Source organism: Mytilus galloprovincialis, chromosome 12 (assembly GCF_965363235.1).
Source record: "Mytilus galloprovincialis chromosome 12, xbMytGall1.hap1.1, whole genome shotgun sequence".
Lineage (NCBI taxonomy): Eukaryota > Metazoa > Mollusca > Bivalvia > Mytilida > Mytilidae > Mytilus > Mytilus galloprovincialis.
This window is the reverse complement of record NC_134849.1, coordinates 50,877,106-50,899,887: the sequence shown is the minus strand read 5'-3', so window position 1 is coordinate 50,899,887 and position 22,782 is coordinate 50,877,106. Positions and strand designations below refer to the sequence as shown.

The window sequence follows — 22,782 nt, the reverse complement described above, 5'->3', positions numbered from 1 at the left end:
AATTATTAATAAAGTTCTTTACAGAAATATTTGTCTAAACTTGATATATTTAATATTTGTTATAAGAAATACTTGACGTAGCTTAATTTATTAACCCCTTTTCAAGACTCAAACATCATCATTGCCAAACACATAATTCATTTTAAAAAGTCTTCCTGAATCGACTGGACATACACATAAATATTTGCCACTGGTCTTTACTCAAACAATGATTTACTCATAAATGCATTACTAAAAAAAGTGTGATGTGAGCCTCATTTTCTAATGCGTAATTGAGACATCTTTAGGTTGCATTTCTGTAAATATTGACAATGCAATTTCCCATAGGAACTCCTTTTACGGCTAAAACTGTACCACTTTTACTATGAAGTTTTGAAAAAAATCTTATCCTAGAATTGAAAGTTCATATGCACCACAATTTTTTTCAAAGGTCAAAATATAGGGCTGTGCGGCATATTTTCAACGTATATATGCCCTGAACTTCTCAGAGTTTAAACTTACACTTATTTTCTTAACTACCCCTACCTCGAATGAAAGGTTACCACAGATTTCAATGTAAACAATATGCACATGTTTATTTACTGGTAACATTCCCAAGTTCTGTCTCTGCGAACACAGAGAGCATAACTGGGAACCAGTATGTAAACAAAATGAATTTTCTATGAATATTCAATTACTCCCCAAAAGAGGCGTGTTTTGAGAAACAGCTGTATTTACAAAGTGCAACCTATAAGTATCTTTAAACTACTGCAAATTATCAAAACGGCTTTCATAAAGGATCAACCACTTAACATTAAAAAAAACACTATAACTGGCTGAATTGTAGTCCCCTCCCCCCTTTTCAAATGATAGTTCCCTAATTGCTAGAAAAGTTGTCTGAAAAATTTGCTTTTGGTTCTACTTTATATTGAACATTTGGATGACATATTGTTTACAAGTGCGAACAAATCTTATGTACAGGTAATTAAACAAGGTGTATAGATGTGAACAAATTCAATGTGAAACCAGTGTACATTACATTAAACTAATTGTAAACATGTTTACTGTACATGCATTGTGTTTGGTGTGAACATGGCCTTAAATTGAAATGGAGTCCTGTTGTTTTCATTTTTATGCCCCATTTAATATGCCCCATTTATGGGCATTATGGTTTTTGGTCTGTGCGTCCGTTCGTCTGTCCATTTGTCCATCTGTCCGTCTGTTCGTCAGTTCGTCCAGGTACAGGTTAAAGTTTTTGGTCAAGGTAGTTTTTGATGAAGTTGAAGTTCAATCAACTTGAAACTTCGTACACATGTTCCTATAATATGATCTTTCTAATTTTAGTGCCAAGTTAAGAGATTTTCACCCATTTTCATGGTCCATTAAACATAGAAAATGATAGTGTGGATACATTCTTGTTTTTTTTAGATCATACATAGAATTAATTTTTTTATGTGATGAGAGAATTTATTTCGTTTTTGTGATGAAAATAAAACCTGTAAACTAGAATTTTAAAATAAAATTTGATATAAAAGAGGTCTTATTATTTTTTTTTTATAAAAATAAAGATAAAAACAGTTGTCATTAGTGTTCACAGTTCCTAGTATTGCTATGAATAATTAACTGAAAAGGGACTTAACAGATATCCTTATTTAGTGTTTAAAACTGATTAACCCATTTTCCAATCACCTACCATGGATTCATTTATTTTTGTGGGTATTAATTTTCCTGGATTGCTGAAAAATTGCATTTTCATATGGACTGCTGAACAATTTTTTGGTTTTGCTAATCTCTGTATTCAAAACCCATTGAAAATATGCTATTCTTTGAACATTTGAATTTGTGGTTTTAACCGTTTACCTGTACCAAAAAAAAAAATGAAAATTGGTAACCCACAAATAATAATGAATCCACAGTATTGCTAGAAATTCTTTCATAAAATTGTGACCATGTACAATCAATTTGAATTTCTTCAATCTTGTCCAGAATATTATATATTTATGTATCCCGGGTCTCATTCTCTGAAAATATGATAAATGCTCAATGCATATGGTGTTTTAAACATTGGTGTAGTTTGGTTAGAACATTTCTATACTTGTCATATATTAATCTTTTTTTCCCAGCAAGGAACGTCTTTTCCTGTGGCTGGATTTATTATTGATGATCCTGACGATGTTGACGTTCGTGCTGACCCAGATTCTCATACCTATTGGTTAGACTGTGGTAATGACACCTGGAGGTTCACCATGGCAACCGATACAGGGGAGATAACTTATGCCTATGATTATGATGTGGACAAACTGCTTACCACCCAATATGATTGTGTTGTACGAGCAAAGGATACAGGGTTCAACACCTGTACAGCAACCATTGTTATCAAGATCAAAGATCTCAATGACAATGCTCCATATTTTAATCAGACACAGTTTGCCTTTTATATATCACCGTACGAGAATGTCAGCACGGAGATAGGTAACGTGACAGCCTACGACATAGACATTTCAGATTATGGGCGTATATCATATTATTTAAACCAGACAGCATATGATAAGACTTATATTCAGATCAACGATACTGGTATCCTGTATGTTAATGAGATATTGAGTAACAGATTCCAATGGGGGGATGTGATGTACTTGAATCTGACAGCTACAGATTATGGGGGTCTGTTTACAACAGTGGAAGTCTGGATTGTGTTTCCTGCGGTTTGTAATTAATGTTTAGTACCATATACTGTCTTTGGAATACCATTTTTTAGTGGATTTTGTGAAACAAGAATTTAAAGGTCAACAAACAATAATTTTTGATAGGCTTATATGAAGACTTTAGTAAAACCACGAAATTAAATATCAATGGAAATACAAATTTCCCTCAATCCACAGAAATTGGTACCAATGAAAATAAAGAAACCCATATTATACTGTAGTATATACAGTGTAACCTGCCTTTTCACTGGAAGACCAGAAAAAAATGTCAGATTAAGCAGGGTGTTTGAATACTCAGGTTTTTGTCTGCAAAGATATGCATATTTTGGGACCATGAATATGTGTCGGTTAAAACAGAATGTTGGAATACTCAGGTGTCTGATTAGGCAGGTTACAATGTACATTTAAAATATATTTACTCAATTTACAAAATTGAATGACTGATTTCCAGAACCATTTGAATTTCAAAATATACTTTCTTTAATTTGCAATTAAAAGTACCTGACTATTGCAATTGATATGGTATGTAAGTTAACCTTAAAGCTTTTTAAATAGATGACATGCTTTAACCAGAACATATATATGCTATAACCTTTAAATGCCTTTATATTGGACACTTGCTATAACCTTCGACTATTTTTACAGATTAATTGCTGTATATAATAACCTTTAAACTCTTTTAACAGAACATATGGTATAACCTTTGACCTCTGTTTTCAGGAGAACACAACTACAACATCAACAACTCCACACCCTATACTGTTTGTCACAAGTCCTACCAACACATTATGGTTTACAGCTACAGGGATACTTGTGTGTGCATTGTCTGTTGGAGTGCTGTATTTTTGTACAAAGTACTGGCATTCAATAGATTGTGTTAAAACAACCAGGTAAGGGTACACACAAAGACACATGTATAGCAAAGTGTATTAGAAACACAGTGATGTGATGAACTCTTAAGTTGGGGTATTTAGTTAACTGCTTTTGTTCAAAAATACAAATATGTAGTACATTGTATGGTTATTCAAGGAAGCTTGAATAAAGTTTAAATCCAAAACAGCCCTTGAGTGTGAAATTTATTAGGTGTTATTTTCATTTTCTAATACTGGGTCAATCACTACTTTTGAATAGCTAGTGCCTTAGGATACCATCAGCTTAATAGCCAATGTCTTGGTACTGACATGGTTTATAACATGCACTGTCATTACTTTCTTTGTTAATGATTTAGAAATTATTCAGAAATGTAAGGTTCCAATTCCAATAAGTAAGATATGCCACAGATGCATTTGACAATTTTTTTCTTAACTTAAAAGTTTGGTCCTATAGTTCCTGAAGTGTTCATCCTTGCATGTTTTTTTTTAAATTTGGGGGTTTCAGCATTTCTGATGAGGTTAAATCAAGAAAAAACATCTAGATCAAAATCTATAATAAAAGTGTTGCTTACATTTATAGGACTTAGCTGATTAACATAAGTGTTTGTCATGCAAAGAACCGTAAACTTTAACTGTAAATTAAACCTTAATGTGTTTTATGATGAAACACAAACTTATGTCTTTCAAATTTTATTTATTTTGTTTTAAAACAACTTAATTATGATTTAAGGAGAAAGAAACCAGCAGGTAAACCAGCCACAGAAAATAGTAAATCAGAACCTGATGGTAAGATATTGATATAATTATGGAGTCGTACGTCAATAGAAAATTATGCTAGATATTTTATAAAATTAATTTTTACCTTTAAATATTTAAAAACCTGCATTTTCTTGCTATAGATATAGTTTTGAAATATTTCATTTGTTTGAATTTGAGTTATATTTTTATAGGAATGACTGGTTATATAGACAAATCTGCATTTTTGATTTTAATAACAGTAAAATCATTCTTTAAAATTATACTAGAAAATATGTTTCGTCCATTTTTATTTTTGGGACTCAGTTTTTACATTTAAAGTTATACAAATGTTTTTATGTGTAAGTTATATACAAAGGAATGAATAGTGTATGTCAGGTATAAAAAAATGATATTATTATATTAGGTAAGAGAAATGTGATAATTTCAGAGTATTTAAATTAGTCATAGACATTAATAACTCCTAATATATATATGTGAAAGTTAATTTATCAATGTATTTACTGAATTACAGATAAGAAAAAAGTGAAAAAGAAGCTGGAAAGCGTTAATGTAAAAAGACCACCTGGTAACCCACTATTTAACAAGGGAAATACGAGGTAACTCCAAACCAAAGGGAAGTAATTCTGTTAACAGCTCAGTTGCTAGAAGCAGTGTATTTGAGTCGAAGACAACACCAAGCCAATCAAGTAGTCAACCAAGTTTGAATGCCAGTGTTACATCAAATGATAGAAATAGTTTAAAACCAGTTTCAGATGTTTCATTTTCTAGTCAACAAGTAAACAGTAATCTATACAAAGCCAAAGAAGAGCAGCAGTCAGGGGACCAGGGTTTATTGTAAGTTTTTTATTGAATGCTTTTGCAACAGACCTGCCGACTATCCCAATTTTCTTGGTATCATCCCAATTTTCATGCCTCAACCTGAATCCTGATATCTGGCTCGTAAAAAAGTCAAAATCCTACTTTTCACAAAATATACCAGAAAGTTATTGGTTATTGATTTTGAAGTTTTACTGATCAATTTCTGTAAATCTATAATTTTACCTGACAACATATTTATGACAAGTTTACAACCCTAAGCTAATCAACAGTCACAACAGGTGTCATAATTTGTTGTTATACCCCCGCTTTAAATTATACCCCCGCTTTAAAAAAGGGGGGGTATACTGTTTTACCTCTGTCTGTCAGTCCGTCCGTCCGTCCATCAGTCCGTCCGTCAGTCAGTCCGTCCCATGAAACTTTTGTCACATTTTTCTCAGGAACTACACATCCACCCTTTCTGTAATTTGGTATCAACATTTATATATGTCAGCCATACCGTGTGATGCGTTTTCAGATTCATCACTTGACAACTTCCTGTTTACCGAACACTTGTCTGATTTTACACATGATAGCCAAGTTTAAAATTTTCGTCACATTTTTCTCAGGAACTACAATACAAGGATTTCTGAAATTTGTTTTCAGGATTTATATAAGTCAGCTATACCGTGTGATGCGTTTTCAGATTCATCACTCGACTACTTGCTGTTTACCGAACACTTGTATGATTTTACACATGATAACCAAGTTAAAAATTTTCGTCACATTTTTCTCAGGAACTACAATACAAGGATTTCTGAAATTTGGTTTCAGGATTTTTATACCCCCGCTTTAAAAAAGGGGGGGGGGTATACTGTTTTACCTCTGTCTGTCAGTCCGTCTGTCAGTCAGTCCGTCAGTCAGTCCGTCCCATGAAACTTTCGTCACATTTTTCTCAGGAACTACACATCCACCCTTTCTGTAATTTGGTATCAACATTTATATCACTCGACAACTTCCTGTTTACTGAACACTTGCATATTTTTACACTATTAATATTATCCACTTGCGGCGGGGGTATCATCAGTGAGCAGTAGCTCGCAGTTTCACTTGTTACACCTAATCTGCTCATCTGATGGGTCAAAACAATCCTCAAATTTAATTAATTTGTTAACAGAATATATCATACAGTCAGCATTTCAATTTAATCAATTTAGCATACGATCACAATTTGCATCCTTTACCGTAGTTTCATGACAAAATGGTAATTTTAAACTGAAACAATAAAAACTGTAATGAACTCATAAGAAAACAGCATTGATCTTGAAACAGTTAAAAATTTTGAAATCAGACGTGTTTCTGTCAAGTTCTAATTTGAAATCAATGCCATTTTGTATATTCACTTCTGATTTCAAGAGCACCTCTGAACACAAAGAAAGATAACTTAAAATTTTGTCCGATTTCTCATTAATACTGATAGACTAATTTAAAATCTGTCTCTTCATCCATCTAAATTGAGGACATTTAGGTTAAGGTTTTTTTGAGTCATGTTGCAAAGATAATTAGGTCTTTGGAGAGGAAAAAAAGGGGGATCTTCACTTTGTATTCTTTATTTTAAGGCAATTTTTCTCTATTCTTAAGGTTTAATATTAATGCCCAAAAAAATCAAGGCTTATTAGCTCATCAGGGCTCACACTACTTCAGAATTATAGGGAGAAGTGACTTCTCTTTTTGAAACTGATAGGGAGAAGTGGTGAGATTTGAAAGAGAAGTGCTCATTCGCGCGGTGCGATACAATGTTTGGATTTTACAATAGTATAAAGGGCCATATGTAAATAATGTTCTTTTTATATTGTTCAATTCATATCTAAGTAAAAAAATTACAATTAAAGTAACATTTGAAATTAAAAGTTGTTTAAGTTTTACTAAGGTTCTTGTGAGCAACTACCAACTAAATATCTAGCACTAACAAAAAAAAAATTATTTTAAAAAATGTAAAGAAATTATAATATATCAATAACAATTTAATTAAAAATTATATTGTGTATGACATTCAGTGTTTCTCATAAAAAAAATATAAAAGTTATTAAGCTGGGCCAGAATATATTGATATTAGTATAATAGTCTCAGAGTTAAGCAACTTTATAATCAATAGTTTGAAACAATCCATAAAAAATATTGGGAATTATATACACCAATCAATTAGATGTTACAAAAAATCTCTTAATGCGTGTGGAATGCGTAATTTTCCCCTTTGGGATCAATATTCTTCTGTCAGCTGTTCCATCCGTGCGTCCGTAGTAATTATTGTAAAAGTACGGATTTCGGTCATAGCTGGTCCGGTTCAGATCCGGAGTTTAGAAATCGGTCAATGGCGGACGAATGCAAGAAAATTTACAAAAATAAACGATGTTTGACAAGTTATTTGGAAAGGAACATGACGTTTTTAATGCAATAAATGGATTAAAAATTTACTGGAGGCAACTTTTATCACGTTTAAATGAAGTAGCAAACTTATGTTGCCGCCGAATTTGAGGTTGATGTACGTTTTCGAGTAACAAGCACCGGAACTTGCAGAAAATGCACGAAGTGATAAAAAGTTGTATTTTTATCAAATAACCTGCTACACAGTACGAAGACAATGCTTCAACCTCTTTTCTAAAGATAATGAATCGTTTATGTCTGAATTTCTTTAATTATCAATAAAAAAATTGATGTTTCATCAACTTGGTAAAAATTTAAAATGTCCAATGAGGGAAGCGACTGAAAGCGACTATCGTCAAGAACAGGGCGACTTGTTTTCGCTTTTGGGGGTCGGGGAAAGCGAAGTGACGGTCGGGAAGGCGACTTCTTCGCCCAAGTCGCCTGGTAGCGTGAGCCCTGAGCTCATTATCAAATAAAAATTGAAACCCTTAAAAATCTGGTCGAACACTATAAATTCCTTATGGAGATTTTAAAAGTTGGCAGATCTGTAGCAGGTCTGTAGCAGGTCTGTAGCAGGTCCAAATCTGTCTGATCATCTGACCTGTTTTTATTGATATGCTGACTAAATTTCTGATCAGTTTAAAATGAAGCTTTCTAATTCCTTATTTATTAAATATGAATAAATTAAAGAAGATGTGGCAAGAAATTAACATTCTATCCCTTTAACTACAGACATAATTTTATGCCCTATTTATGGGCATTATGTTTTGTGGTCTGTACATCCGTTCGTCCATCCATCAGTCTGTCTGTTCGTCCGTTATTCCGTTCGTCCGTTCCTCCCATTTCAGGTTAAAGTTTTTGGTCGAGGTAGTTTTTGATGAAGTTGAAATCCAATCAAACTGAAACTTAGGAAACATGTTCCCTATGATATGATCTTTCTAATTTTAATGCCAAATTATAGTTTTATCCCATTTTCACAGCCCACTGAACATAGGAAATGATAGTGCAGATCGCGTTCGTCCCGGTTCAGGTTAAAGTTTTTGGTCGAGGTAGTTTTTGATGAAGTGGAAGTCCAATCAAACTGAAACTTAGTAAACATGTTCCCTATGATATGATCTTTCTAATTTTTATGCCAAATTAGAGTTTTTATCCCATTTTCACGGTCCACTGATCATAGAAAATGATAGTGCGGATTGGGCATCTGTGTACTTGGGACACATTTTGTTATACATTATGTCAAGTTTGAAACTTCCCTGAGTCTAAATTGTCTTAAATGTTTGTAAATGAATAAATTTAACAGAGACATAATCAGAGGACTGTCATTAACACCATAATCCCCAAATCTCAAAAACACTGAAGACGACAAAAGACACAAGTCGCTGCAACTGTGTTGAAGTTATTGAACATAACGCAAGACAGATTTTTCTATACCTGTGTCAAAAAGTCTGGAAGAGAAATAGAATTTCTATATGTTCTGAAGATACACTACATATTGTTAATACAATGCTACCAAGATTTATCTTTGTATGATAAGAGTCTGCAAAAAAATGTCTTTGTAGGAAACTTTACATAATTGTCAGCCTACTTTTGTAACTAGAAATTGTATGAAAAACAATAAAAAAAAAAAGGGTGACAATTCAGTCAATTTTAACAATAAATTATGCCATTAATTAATAATTGTGTTTTAAACATCCAGTGGCATTTAAAGCAATGCATGCATCTTTAAGATGAGAATAAATCATAAAATGAGAAATTGACTGGTTTGACATGTAGTTTTAAATTGTATGAAGCAAATGATTAATATAAAATAAAGAAATGTGTGGTACTGGGGATCCATTTATTTTTGTGGGGACCAATTTTTGTGAATTGTGGCAAACTATTCATGTATATGTGATTTGTGGTTTGGTAAAGACTACATACAACTTGATAGCAAATTTGTAATTTAGTTGAACATGTGAATTCATGATTCACGTGTACCCACAAAAATCACAAAAATTGATATCCCATGAATGAAAATGAATCCACAGTATGTAAAACTTTTAATGAGACTGCTATCCACCAGAAACCTAATGACATAGATAAAGCACATTTTGAATGGATTAAGTATAGTAGTAACCCCTAGTTCCAAGTAGAAGACACATATACACATTAGCTTAAATGTAAAATTAACTAACATTTAAATTACCATGTATACATTGTTATTGAACTATTTCATAAAGAATCTTATACTACATGAAATAAGTTTGTTAGTTAGTTTAAATATCTGTTTTAATATTCTTGTAATCTTGTTTTTGAAAATGCTTTTAATAGTTTTTATCTGTTGCAGGTTGGACTTCTAATCTGAGCTGACAACTGCAATTAAGTCTACAACTGAGATTGGAGAAATGTATATTTAATTTTGTTAAAAGACTTTTCACTTGTTTTCTGTTTTGCAACTTCAAGACAAGTAGTTAAAGTTTACAATAAAAATGTTTGAAAAAATATGCCAGATAGGCTCCTGTCTAATTGATTTAACTTTATCGTGAATGGAAACACAATTTTTAATTTTCCCATTGCCTTTAGAATAATTATGTCCCTTTCTAACTGTAGATACATGATGTTGTTTCTTCTTTTGGTTCTGCTTCTCATACAATCTTTTCTAGGCTGCAACTTTTTACCTATGTGAACTTAACCACTGACAAGATATCTCAAAGGTTCCTCAAGTGTATGTGTTGGTTATACATGTAATAGCAAAAATGAACAATTGAATATTGGTCCACATCAAATCTCAAGGTCAAAATACTTGATTTTCCTCAGCATTTTTATGTTCAGAATCTATCATTTTATGCCCACCGTAGGGATGGGGGCATTAAGTTTAACCTTTGTCTGTCTATAATTCCATCCATCTGTCAGTACATCCCAAGTTTGGTTTCCTTTCTCTAACTTTTGTTTGCCTGAACCAAATATTATGAAACTTATTCACAATGCTTATAACCACAAAACCCAGATCAATATGAATATTGGTGGTGTCACTTTTACTATTCTAGAGGTATGCTCCTTTACAAATGATTCCTGGGACTCTAACTTTAGTTTGCCATAACCAAATGTTATGAAACTAATACATAATGGTAATTATCACATAACACAGATCCAGATTGAATTTTGGTGTTTCGTTTACTGTTCTGCAGTTATTAGATATGGGAAGGTGTGGTACGAGTGCCAATGAGACATTTATTTCTCCATCCAAATAACAATTTATAAAAGTAAACCATTATAGGTCAAGGTTTGTCCTTCAACACGGAGCCTACAAGTATTTACAAAATTTAATGAAAAAATTGCTGAATTATTCCTTTCCATTCTCTAACTTAAGTTTACCTGACACAAATGTTATGAAACTTGTACACAATGCTTATTCCCATAAAACTCAAATCAGGTTCAAAGTTGGGTAGCATCACTTTTTGTGTTCTCGATTTATGTTCCTTTATAATGTTTAATGTAAGTGGGGGCATTGTCTGTGACAGATTGACACATTCCCCATTTCTTTTCTTGTATGATATTTGCAGCACCTTAGGATGTTGTGGTACATACCATGGAAGATTACCTTGAACTTTGAGCTTGCTGGTCGATTAATTCAATTTCGCCTATACACCTTAATACTATATATTTTTGCATGCCACTGCAAGACCATTTTAATGCATCTATTTTTTGGCCAATGCAATAGGTAATGATAATAAAGATAATTGGAAGACATATGCTTTCATTTCAGTCCTTTTTTATACGACCACATATCATATATTGGTAGCCCATTGTCTATGTCGTCGTCCGTAGACAGTTGTTTTCCGGACAATAACCTTAATATAAGTAAATTGAAATCCATGAAATTTAATTTATATAACCTCAAAAGGAAGGTTGGGATTGATTTTGGGGGTTATGGTCCCAACAGTTAAGGAATGAGGGGCCCAAATAAGCATTCTAGTAGTTTCCAGACAATAACTTGTGTTTAAGTGTATGAAACTCTCTGAAATTATAACACAAGTTTCCATTACCACAAAGGGATGGTTAGAATTGACTTTGGAGGGGTATGGCTCTAACCATTTAGGATTTTGGGACAAAAAAGGGGGAAAAGAAGGGTTTCCTGGTAAATGGACAATTAAGATAATTTTAAAGCAGTCTAAGGAATGTATCCAATCACATTTAAAGTACAATGTAATTAAATGGTTAATTATGGTTGCAAACTTCATTTCCAATTTGAATTGAGATTATGACACTATATTGAGGGAATGGTTTTTTTTCTGGAAAAAGGGAAAGGGGGAGGTAAAAAATGAATTTAGGGAGGGGGTAAATAAGAATTTGTAAAGGGGACAATTTTTTCTTATTTCAGATTTCAGAAATTAAAAAGAATATTTCTTCAAATATTTTTTTTCCAGGGTGGGGCCAGGGGTCAATTCCCAACAGCATAGTGTCAAACAAAAGCAAAAATTTAAATATAAATTCAAATCACATTACCAATTCTAAGTTTTTTTGCTACAGTTATTCTGTGTCAGAAACCTATTATGTTTCAAATATTTAATGACAATCTAAATTCAGACCTGTATCAAGTGCTTATATTGTGTCCATTTTTGCCTCAACTGTTCGGGGTTGGACATCTGCGGTTGTATCTAGCTGCGCTCAGCGAAGAAATTTATTACAATTCTACTAAGTTTATCTTAACCAATAATATAATTATGTTTCCTGCCTCGCTTCCACAAATGTTCATCTCTACCTTCACACATTTTATTGACATTTTGTGCACTGTTGAAACTCCAGTAAAATGGTCTGCTAAATTTAAAACTGTTCCATAGCTGTCTTGTTATAGTTTGTGATAAGGTCTGGTTAAAGGGAACCACTTATGATCATCCAATGATATTGGGTACACAATTATAGCATTAGTGATATCTTATTGAAAGGAAACTATTCCCATAATTTGTTGATACGAAGTTTCCGTCTGTCACATGTTTATTGTCCTAGCTTGACCTCATTTTCATTGTTCAGTGACTAATTGAAAAAAAAATAGATTTATGCCTCATTATGCTTTCCGGTCTGTGTGTCCGTTTGTCCGTCCGTCTGGTTGTTTTTTCGTCCATTCCTTCGTCCCTCTATCCCGCTTCAGGTTACAGTTTTTGGTTGAGGTAGTTTTTCATGAAGTTGAAGTCAAATATACTTGAAACTTAGTACACATGTTCCCTATGATCTTTAAAATTTTAATGCCAAATTGGAGTTTTAATCCCATTTTCACAATCCACTGAACATAGAAGAACAAAGAAAAGTTATAGTGCGAGGGAGGCATCCGTGTTCTATGGACACATTCTTGTTTGAAATGTTAATTTCTCTCTTATTAGTAATAGGATAACTATATGCCTCATGTCTGTCACACATTTTCACTTGACCTTGACCTCATTTCATGGATCAGTGAACAAGGTTAAGTTTTAGTGGTCAAGTCCATATCTCAGATACTACAAGCAATAGGTCTAGTATATTTTGTGTATAGAAGGATTGTAAGGTGTACATGTCTAACTTCATGGTTCAGTGGTTATAGTTATTTTTTGTGTTTTGGTCTGTTTTTCTTATACTGTATGCAATAGGTATAATATTCATGGTGTGCACTCTTGTAATTTCATATTTAAAAAACTACCATAATTTTTTTTCTTTACTGCAAATCACCTTCAAAACTTCAAAAATCAAATATGATCAGTTAGACATGATCTGTGTATAAGACAAATAGCGGAAAGTGATTTAAATGTACATAAAAGTTAATTTGCAGAGATTAAATTGTACATTATTTTTTACTTGCATTTTCATTTAAGAATAAACCAACCTTTACATACTAGTAGTAAAGTTGATGTACAGAAGATAAAGAAATTAAACAAGAAGGCTTCTTATAGAAGTTATATGACGATTTGTTTGCCTTTTATTTTAAAAATTGTAATAGATATATAGTAACTTTAAAAAAAAAAACATCACCAGCAGGAAAAGATCGACAGAAATGACAGCTAACATGAAGATGTTTTTTTCAGTTGTCATCTCATAGGAGTATACTATTGCTTTTACACGATAATTTCAACACTTGTTTTGTGGGCAAAAACTAAAGACGGTTGATAGAAATTGTTAGCTAAAACAATCTGATTAGTAGTACAGCGTAAAACAAAACGAGATTTGTCATAGATAGTATTCAAGTCAAACATTTTGTACATTGCCTGATGAAGATTCACATACATAGACATAAGTGCGCGGCTCTGTCTCTTTAGAGCATCTTTTAGTTTTAATGAAATTGAGAATGGAAATGGGGAATGTGTCAAAGCGACAACTACCCGACCATAGAGCAGACAACAGCCGAAAGCCACCAATGGGTCTTCAATGTAGCGAGAAACTCTCGCACCCGGAGGCGTCCTTCAGCTGGCTCCTAAACAAATATGTATAGTAGTTCACTGATAGTGGACTTGATACTAAACTCCAAATTATACACAAGAAACTAAAATTAAAAATATACAAGACTAACTAAGGCCAAAGGCTCCTGACTTGGGACAGGCACAAAATTGCTGTGGGGTTAAACATGTTTTTTTGAGATCTCAACACTTCTTCTATACTCTAGCCAATGTAGAAAAAACAAACGCACAACAATACGCATAGTTAAACTCAGTTTAAGAAGTCCTAGTCCGTTGTCAGAATATGAAACAAAAGAAAATGACAATAATAAATCAATAACAGACTACTAGCAGTTACTGACATGCCAGCTCCAGACATTAATTAAACTGATTGAAAGATTATGTCTTCTTCATATGAATATCAGGCATACTCCCATATACGAGAAGAACATAACCCGTGTCATGCCAATAACTGTTTTTAGAATAAATGTGTTTAATTGCGATGCATAGATCCTATAAGTGAATCAACATTAAAGCCAAAATATGCAATTTTTAATGACCTGACAATAGTATCGTAACTATATCCCTTCTAAATAAATCTGGTTAAAGGTTTTGATAGCTTTTGAGGTGAATACTGACATTTTTTACCATAAAAGATTAGATGTGAAATACAAAAATTCTAAAGATCTACTGCTTAATATCAGAACACAATCTCGCAATGTTGCAGCAACATTAAGACCTTTATTTTTTCTATGCTTTTTACTACTTTACTACAAATTGAAAATGAGAATCGTAGATAAAAATTTCTTGCCTTGGGTTAAGATAATTCTTATTTTGTGATGAACCACACTGGTTCTATCAGAAAATACAGTGAAGATGATATGATAAAAATGCTGGACTTTTTAATTGACAATATATTTGTTGAGTTTGGAGGATTGATATTTCAACAGATGGTTGTCGGTATTCCAATGAGTACTAATTGTGCACCCCTTCTGGCCGACTTGTTTTTGTACTCTTTCATTCAGATCCTTCTAAAAGATAACAAGGAAAAGCTCCTTGCAAAAATCTTAAGTTTTACTTTCAGATATATTGATGATGTCCTGTTACTGAATAACCAATATTTCAGTCAGTACTTGTATCTCTTAACACTTGAAATTAAGAATAAGGATACTTCCAATACAAGAAGAACTGCTTCATACCTTGAACGTTTCCTTAACATTGACGCAGATGGACAACTTCACACTAAAATCTATGGCAGACGGAATGATTTCCCAATTATCAAATTCCCATTTTTCAGCAGTAAAATAACCCTCTGGATGATCCGTCCTATGGTGAGTAAATATCTCAATTTATACGTAATGCTCGTGCATGTTAACACTTTACTGACTTCATATTCACAAAATGATTCAGTAGTGTGCTCCTTACGCAGAAACTGCTCCAACAGAGGTATAAGGAGAGAGGATTAAAAGTGACACTCCGTAAATTTTATGGACTTCATCACGAATTGGTTGATTTATACGACATGTGTCTAAGCTAACCAATGAAATTTTAACCACGTCTTAGATTGTGATTTAACATTTATGTCGTATGTCTGCTAAGTACCGTACATGACCTATTCCTGAGTGGATTTACATTGCTATACAACGTGTCTCGGTATTTTGTACATCCAACAATTGTGTATTCATTTTTGATGTTTTCTGTTATGGTTTCGGTTAAATAATGTATCATGTCGTATCGTTTGTTGTCCAAATAATTAGCAAATCGCCTTCCAGTACCATCATTGTCATATTCCCGAATATGTCTGTTATACTGAGTGTTAATTCCATTGCTGTGTGGTGTGTCTCGGTGTTTTGTACATCCATAATTCAAGTGTTTATTTTTGCTGTTTTTTATGGTTTCAGTTGTATAATATGTTATGTCTTATCATTTCGATCTAATTAACATATATTTCTCTGATTCCGTTATACTACACTACTACATATGAGTAACGTACGTAGTATAACGAAATCAGATATCAATATTTTAATTAGATTACTATCGTTTGTAGTCCAAATGATTATAAAATTGTCTCCATACCAGCATTGTCATGAAAATTATTCAGACGAATAAAATGTATAAATAAAGGCAACAGTAGTATACCGCTGTTCAAAACTCATAAATCCATGGGAAAAAAAAACAAAATCGGGGTAACAAAAATATATAAAATACGAGATTGCATATATATATATATATATATATATATATAGATTAGTTACGTATGCGCGTCACTGTTTTTGATATCCTGTGGTGTTTTTGCTAATTAAATGGAATATGTTCGTTGTTATTCTGCAGTTTGAATGTTGTGTCAATTATTATATTATTTGTTTGTGCGTTTCTCTGTTATGAACCTTCTTCGTGTGTTTATGCTGTATTAATCTACCACAAAGTGTTTTTATTTTGTGATCAAGGTTTTAATAAAGCGGCAGATAGTTTGGCTAGCAATTAAACCAGGTTCAAACCACCATTTGTTCTTAAAATGCCATGTAAAAATAAATTGAGAATGGAAATGGGGAATGTGCCAAAGAGACAACAACCCGACCATAGAAAGTATGGAAGTTGTTATCTAAGAGTTCGTTTCTATGTATGTTGGCGTTTGTTTTTGTTGCACTTCGGTGTTTCTGTTGTTCCTTCATTCTCCTGTTATAGTTGATGTGTTTCCCTCGGTTTTGGGTTTTTAACCCGTGTTTGTTTTCTCTCAATCGATTTATGACTTTGAACACCGGTATACTACTGTTGCCTTTATTTTATTATTTTATAGTCACCAAACGACGTATCACGAAAACTTATTGTTAAAATTTAACAATGAAATTACAGTCAGGTGAATCATATATATATAGGGAACAAACATACCTCCCAGTTATTGTTATTCTATTTATTAAACCAATATAATTCCTTGAACATATAATTGACCTCTTACTCACAATTGATGAAATTATATCGTGAATTCAAATTTGTACTGCATTCTAAATTGGAGTCTCACCATATAGAAGAAAAAAAAACAGTTTCCCTTAGTCATCCAAGTGTTGCCACATGAACTTGTCTCCGAAAAAAATCCCATTTACCTTAACATCGATAATACATAATAATGTTTGAAATTCTCAATCATTGTGTTTAAGCGTTCTGTGTCCCCATTTATTAGCACTGAATCGATACCTCTGCTGGTTGACTGTGAGGCCCACGGGTATCATCAGATCAGTAGTCAGTGATACGGTACTAACAGGATGTATAACACGTTTATGAAATTCACCGTTTTTCAATTAAGAAATTATTTTTATTTAAAATTTGGTTCAAATTTCTTCATGAAAAGTTTACAATTGCTGATTTGGCTATTTTTCTTCAAAATTGTGTTTTTACCATAGATCAATTAACGTTTCTACGTATTTGTTTTTGGATTTCGAATGATTGGGTTATAGCATTTCAGATTAAATGTAAATCCAGACGCACGAATTTCTTCATAAAATGTCATTTTCATTTATTATGTACTGTTTGACTGTGACTAATTTTGTTTATTAGTGTTCGACAAAAGAAATATGGATGAAACAAATCCTTTTAAGGAGGGATGCACTCTTAAAATAAAGTACTAGCATAATTTCTTTCCAGATATTTATTCAGTGAAACCTGAACTTATCTATGATTTACTCCAACAGAGAGACATGTCACAGGCAATTTCACACTGGATATTGCTTTTTTTTTTATTATCTTATTAACACTGAACAGATTTTCATTTACGTTGTATAATCATTCTTACTAGTATGCGATAACTTTTAATTAAATTTTCGGGCAAATAATTTCCCTTTGCGACAGACTTCTATGAGCCAGTAAAGCAATACACTATACTTTAATATCAATCATATTTTTATACATGAGTTTCTTACCATTTATGGATAGATATGACATCGCTGAGTAAATCATTAAATCTTTTAACATTGATATTGTGAACTACTTTGTAACTTATTGAGGTTAACGCATGTGATTTTGATTGAGCTATATTATTTGTGTAAAATGTGAATGTGCGAATATCACCCGCCCAGTAGTCAACACTTGACATGAATATAAATGATGTGGTCATTTTTATAAGTTTCCTGTTCAGAAAACTTTGAATTTACCGAAAAACTAAGGATGTTCTTATCCCAGGCATAGATTACCTGTGCCATATTTGGCAAATTTTTTTTGGAATTTTGGATCCTCAATGCACTTCAACTTTGTACTGTTTGGCTTTATAAATATTTTGATGTGAGAGTCACTGATGAGTCTTATGTATATTAAACGCACATCTGGCGTACTTAATTATAATCCTGGTACCTTTGATAATAATTTACACCACTGGGTCGATGCCACTGCTGGTGGACGTTTCGTCGCCGAGGGTATCACCCGCCCAGTAGTCAAAACTTCAATGTTGACATGAATATCAATAATTTGGTCATTTTTATAAATTTCCTGTTTACAAAACTTTGAATATACCGAAAAACTTTGAATATACCGAAAAACTTAGAATGTTCTTATCCCAGGCATAGATTACCTGTGCCGTATTTGGCAAAACTTTTTTTTGGAATTTTGGATCCTCAATATGCTCTTCAACTTTGTACTTGTTTGGCTTTATAGATATTTTGATATGAGCGTCATTGATGAGTCTAATTATGTAGACGAAACGCGCGTCTGGCGTACTAAATTATAAACCTGGTACCTTTGATAACTATATACAGATATATAAGAATCATCTTTGTGTTTAAAACATATTTAAGAAATACATATATCATTACGAAAAATTATCTTTTTCAAAGTATCATTTTTCTTCGTAGACGAGCATTCCTAGAAACGATGAATGTGGATAGCTACCGGTACTATAAAATACGTGAGTACTTCCATAGTTAGTCGTTCTGATAAACGCATGTTCACCCTTGTTCAGCCTACTCAATGTTGTCATTGACGCAGAATGGACTCCGCCGTTGTTATCGTCACTTCCAGTGTGAGATACACTTTGACCGTCTACGACTAGTTCCGTTACGGCATAATTACCCGAATTGATTGATACGGTCCAGGAAAATAAATAGATACCTTTTCTTGGAGCAACAAACACACCATCGTATTTATCATAGTGTTCTCCTATATTCAGAATGACTGTGTTGAACACCAAGGTTGATAGCGTTTGAAGTGTAAACGTTGAGCGATTTATCCTGGCGTAAAACATTACAGGCTGTTTCTGGTGATCTGTAATGACAAAATATGTACAAACAGATAGATTTATACCATGATGTTACATAAAATATTGCAAATTAAGAAATTGTCATCTGGATATTATTTTTGCCAGATCAAATTACATTAATTATTATGATAATTAGTATGGTTGATAACTCTTCGTAACATAGCATTTGATAACTTGCTGAAAATATGGGCATACGTTTAGCAGTGTGGTGTATAAATACAATGTAAAGTCCAGTCAGATTAAAGTGGTTAAATTCAATGTCTCTTGTAACAAAAATGCGTATACTTGTTTTTTTTAAGCCCCGCCGTATGAGAGGGCATTAAGTTTTACCCTTGTCCGTCTGTACGTCTTTACGTCCCAAAGTTGGTTTCCGTTCTCTAACTTTAATTTGCCTCAGCTAAATGCTATGAAATTATACACAATGCTTATAATCACAAAATACTGATCAAGGTTGAATTTTGGTGGTGTCACTTTTATTGTTCTAGAGTTATTTCCCTTTACAAATGGAAAAAAAATACTGATTTTATGTTTCCGTTCTCACAAGATTCCATATCACAAAGGAAAGGCTAGGATTTAGTTTGGGGGTAATTAACTGTCATCAACGTTCGGGAATTAGGGCAAAAAAAGGCAAAAAAAAGTTTGCTTTCTAGTTTCAAGACAAATAACTTGTAGTTAAGTTTATAGAACTCTCTAAAACTACATTTTTCCTGTAAATATTTTTTTTCATACTTTTTTATTTATTTTTTTTTTGCCCCCAAAATTTTCCATTTTACCTTGATTATTTCGGATTTATATACAATAGCAACAAATACTTATATGACATAAGATACACAAACAGGATGAGAAAATGACTGTATATAACAGATTAATTAACACAGTATTGCGCAATATCAAAAAATCTTCAATCAAAAATAAATACAAATTTGTTAACCAATTTCAATGGGATTAATTAAAAGTCTTGAAATTTGGGGGGTTCTAACCTTGTATTACTATTTTGGATATTGGACCCAATTTTTAAATTGGTTTACATTGAGGTCCAAAAAAGGGTCCACAATTAAACTTTGTTTCATTCATCAAAATCTGAATTATTAGGACACTAGCTATGATATGCTGATTCTAATTGTGCATTTTATTTTGGGTCCTGTTTTCAAATTAGTCCTTATTCAGGTTTGAAGGGTCCAAAATTCAACATTGTTTGATTTTATGGTGTTTTTATTTTATGCTGAATCTAACCATATCGTTAGATGTTGAATATTAGACGATGCTAGGTAGATTAAATGTCCCGTTTTAAGATCTTAAAACCCATTTAGTTTGTGCCAAAAACCTTTATTATGTGAAAAAAACAAGAATGTGTCCCAAGTACACGGATGGCCCACTCGCACTATCATTTCTATGTTCAGTGGACCGTGAAAGTGGGTATAAAAACTCTAATTTGGCATATCATAGGGAACATGTGTACTAAGTTGAAAGTTGATTGAACTTCAAATTCATCAAACACTACCTTGACAAAAAAATTTAACCTGAAACGGGACAACGAACGAATGGACGAACAAACGGACGAACGAACGAATGGACGAACAGACGGACGGACGCGCTGACCAGAAAACATAATGTCCCTTTACTATCTTGGTGGGGCATAAAAATAAATTATCACAATCCAAATTTATACAGTATCAAACTTGAATAGTATGTCCGAAACTGTTCAGGGTTAATGCCGTCGTATCAGGATACGCTCGGCGAAGAATTTTCTTTTCTTTGGCCTTCTACTACATTTAAAATGATAATTTACTGTTGTTACATGTTAAAATAATGCATTAAAGCATACATAACGTAGGTGCTCAGATACTGTAAAAGTTTGAAAAACTTGTAAACCAGAATGTGTCCATAGTACACGGATGCCCCATTCGCACTTTCATTTTCTATGTACAGTGGACCGTGGAATGGGGGGGGGGTGAAAACTCTTAGTTGGCATTAGAATTACACAGATCATGGGTCTTCAATGTAGCGAGAATTCCCTCACCAGTAGGTATCCTTCAGCTGGCCCCTAAAAAATATGTATACTAGTACAGTGATAATGGACGTCATAATAAACTCCGAATTATACACAAGAAACTAAAATTAAAAATCATACAAGACTTACAAAGGCCAGAGGCTCCTGACTTGGGACAGGCGCAAAATTGCGGCGGGGTTAAACATGTTTATGAGATCTCAATCCTCCCCTATACCTTTAGCCAATATAGAAAATTAAACGCATAACAATACGCACATTAAAATTCAGGTCAAGAGAAGTCCGAGTCCGATGTCAAAAGATGTAACAAAAGAAAATAAATAAAATGACAATAATACATAAATAACAACCTACTACTAGCAGTTAACTGACATGCCAGCTCCAGACCTCAATTAAACTGATTGAAAGATTATGTCTTCATCGTATGAATATCAGGCACAATCCCTCCCGTTAGGGGATTTGTATCATACTATCATAAAATATATGAGAAGAACGTACATAACCCGTGTCATGCCAACAACTGTTTTTTTTTTTAAATAAATGTGTTTAGTTCCGATGCAAAGACCCTATAAGTTAATCAATATTAAAGCCAAAATATGCAATCTTTAATGACCTGACAACAGTATCGTAACTATATCCCTTCTTAATAAGTCTGTTTAAAGGTTTTGTAAGCTTTTGAGGTGAAAAACTACCTTGATTAAAAACATTAACCTGAAGCTGAACAGACTGAGGGACGGATGCACAGACCGAAAAAAAACATAATGCTACAAAGTAGGGCATAAAAATGAAACTGCTCTGAAATAGATCATTGGAAAATGATCATATCTCTTATCATTCTCATTTTAGTCAATATTTGGCATGGTGCTATTGTAGAAAGTACATTGCACCGATGAAGTCTGCTCTTGGGTCGGGTTGTTATATCTTTGGCATATTCCCCATCTACATTCTCAATTTTAATATGGCGACGTATATTGAGGTGTTGTAATTCAACTATTTATATACCCCGGTACTCTAACGTTTTAATTTTATAGTGTTTAGTTTCTTTTTATAATAAAAACAAAATTATATGTATAAACGACATTACCTTCAACTTTAATTTGACTTTCCAATCTTTTTATGGTATTCTCAAGCGCTAGGATTCGGTCATCCTGGAGTTCATCAACAGTATCATTAAGTTTTCCAATAGACATAGAACAACCACCATCAAATAAAAGTAAAATCACCCCAAATGCTGAAATTGAAAGTCTAACATCCATGTCACAAACCAGCTATACAGGGGAGTAATAATAGTGTATTCGTGTTGTTTACTAAGCTGACGCTGACATGCAAAATGACCGGCGTTCTTAAACTGATACGCATTTCACAAAGGTGCTTAACTTTCTCATTATATACCAAAGAATTAGTTTCAAGTGTGTGTTTCTTATTACGGACATTACTTATGTCGTATACAAGACGATACAATCTTAAGCCACTTGTTTATCTTTTAACATCTATAACGATCATTCTTTTGATCTTTTTGTAGACTTAAGCAATCGTTTTCTTTCTAATTTACCAAAATACATATGATTGATGTTATCTTTTAAAGATTATTTTTAGTGGTGCATTTAAAGCAGAAAAG

At 32.9% G+C, this 22,782-nt stretch overlaps 1 protein-coding gene and 1 long non-coding RNA gene across 2 annotated transcripts in view; one reads left to right on the top strand and one right to left on the bottom strand.

Annotated features, from left to right (window-relative positions):
* Positions 1-10,022, top strand: part of LOC143054138 (uncharacterized) — a 58,742-nt gene extending 48,720 nt beyond the window's left edge. The window contains exons 17-21 of the mRNA XM_076227049.1: positions 2,103-2,684; positions 3,405-3,574; positions 4,287-4,342; positions 4,827-5,149; positions 9,861-10,022. Coding sequence (XP_076083164.1) covers positions 2,103-2,684; positions 3,405-3,574; positions 4,287-4,342; positions 4,827-4,915 — 897 coding nt within the window. The 3' untranslated portion in view covers positions 4,916-5,149; positions 9,861-10,022. The remainder of the gene's footprint in view (positions 1-2,102; positions 2,685-3,404; positions 3,575-4,286; positions 4,343-4,826; positions 5,150-9,860) is intronic.
* An 8,612-nt stretch (positions 10,023-18,634) lies between these two features.
* Positions 18,635-22,447, bottom strand: LOC143055442 (uncharacterized). The gene is made up of 2 exons (XR_012972033.1): positions 22,249-22,447; positions 18,635-19,161 (listed from the first exon to the last, which is right to left on the bottom strand). It is a non-coding gene; the product is annotated as an uncharacterized LOC143055442 (long non-coding RNA).
* Positions 22,448-22,782: the final 335 nt, after the last annotated feature.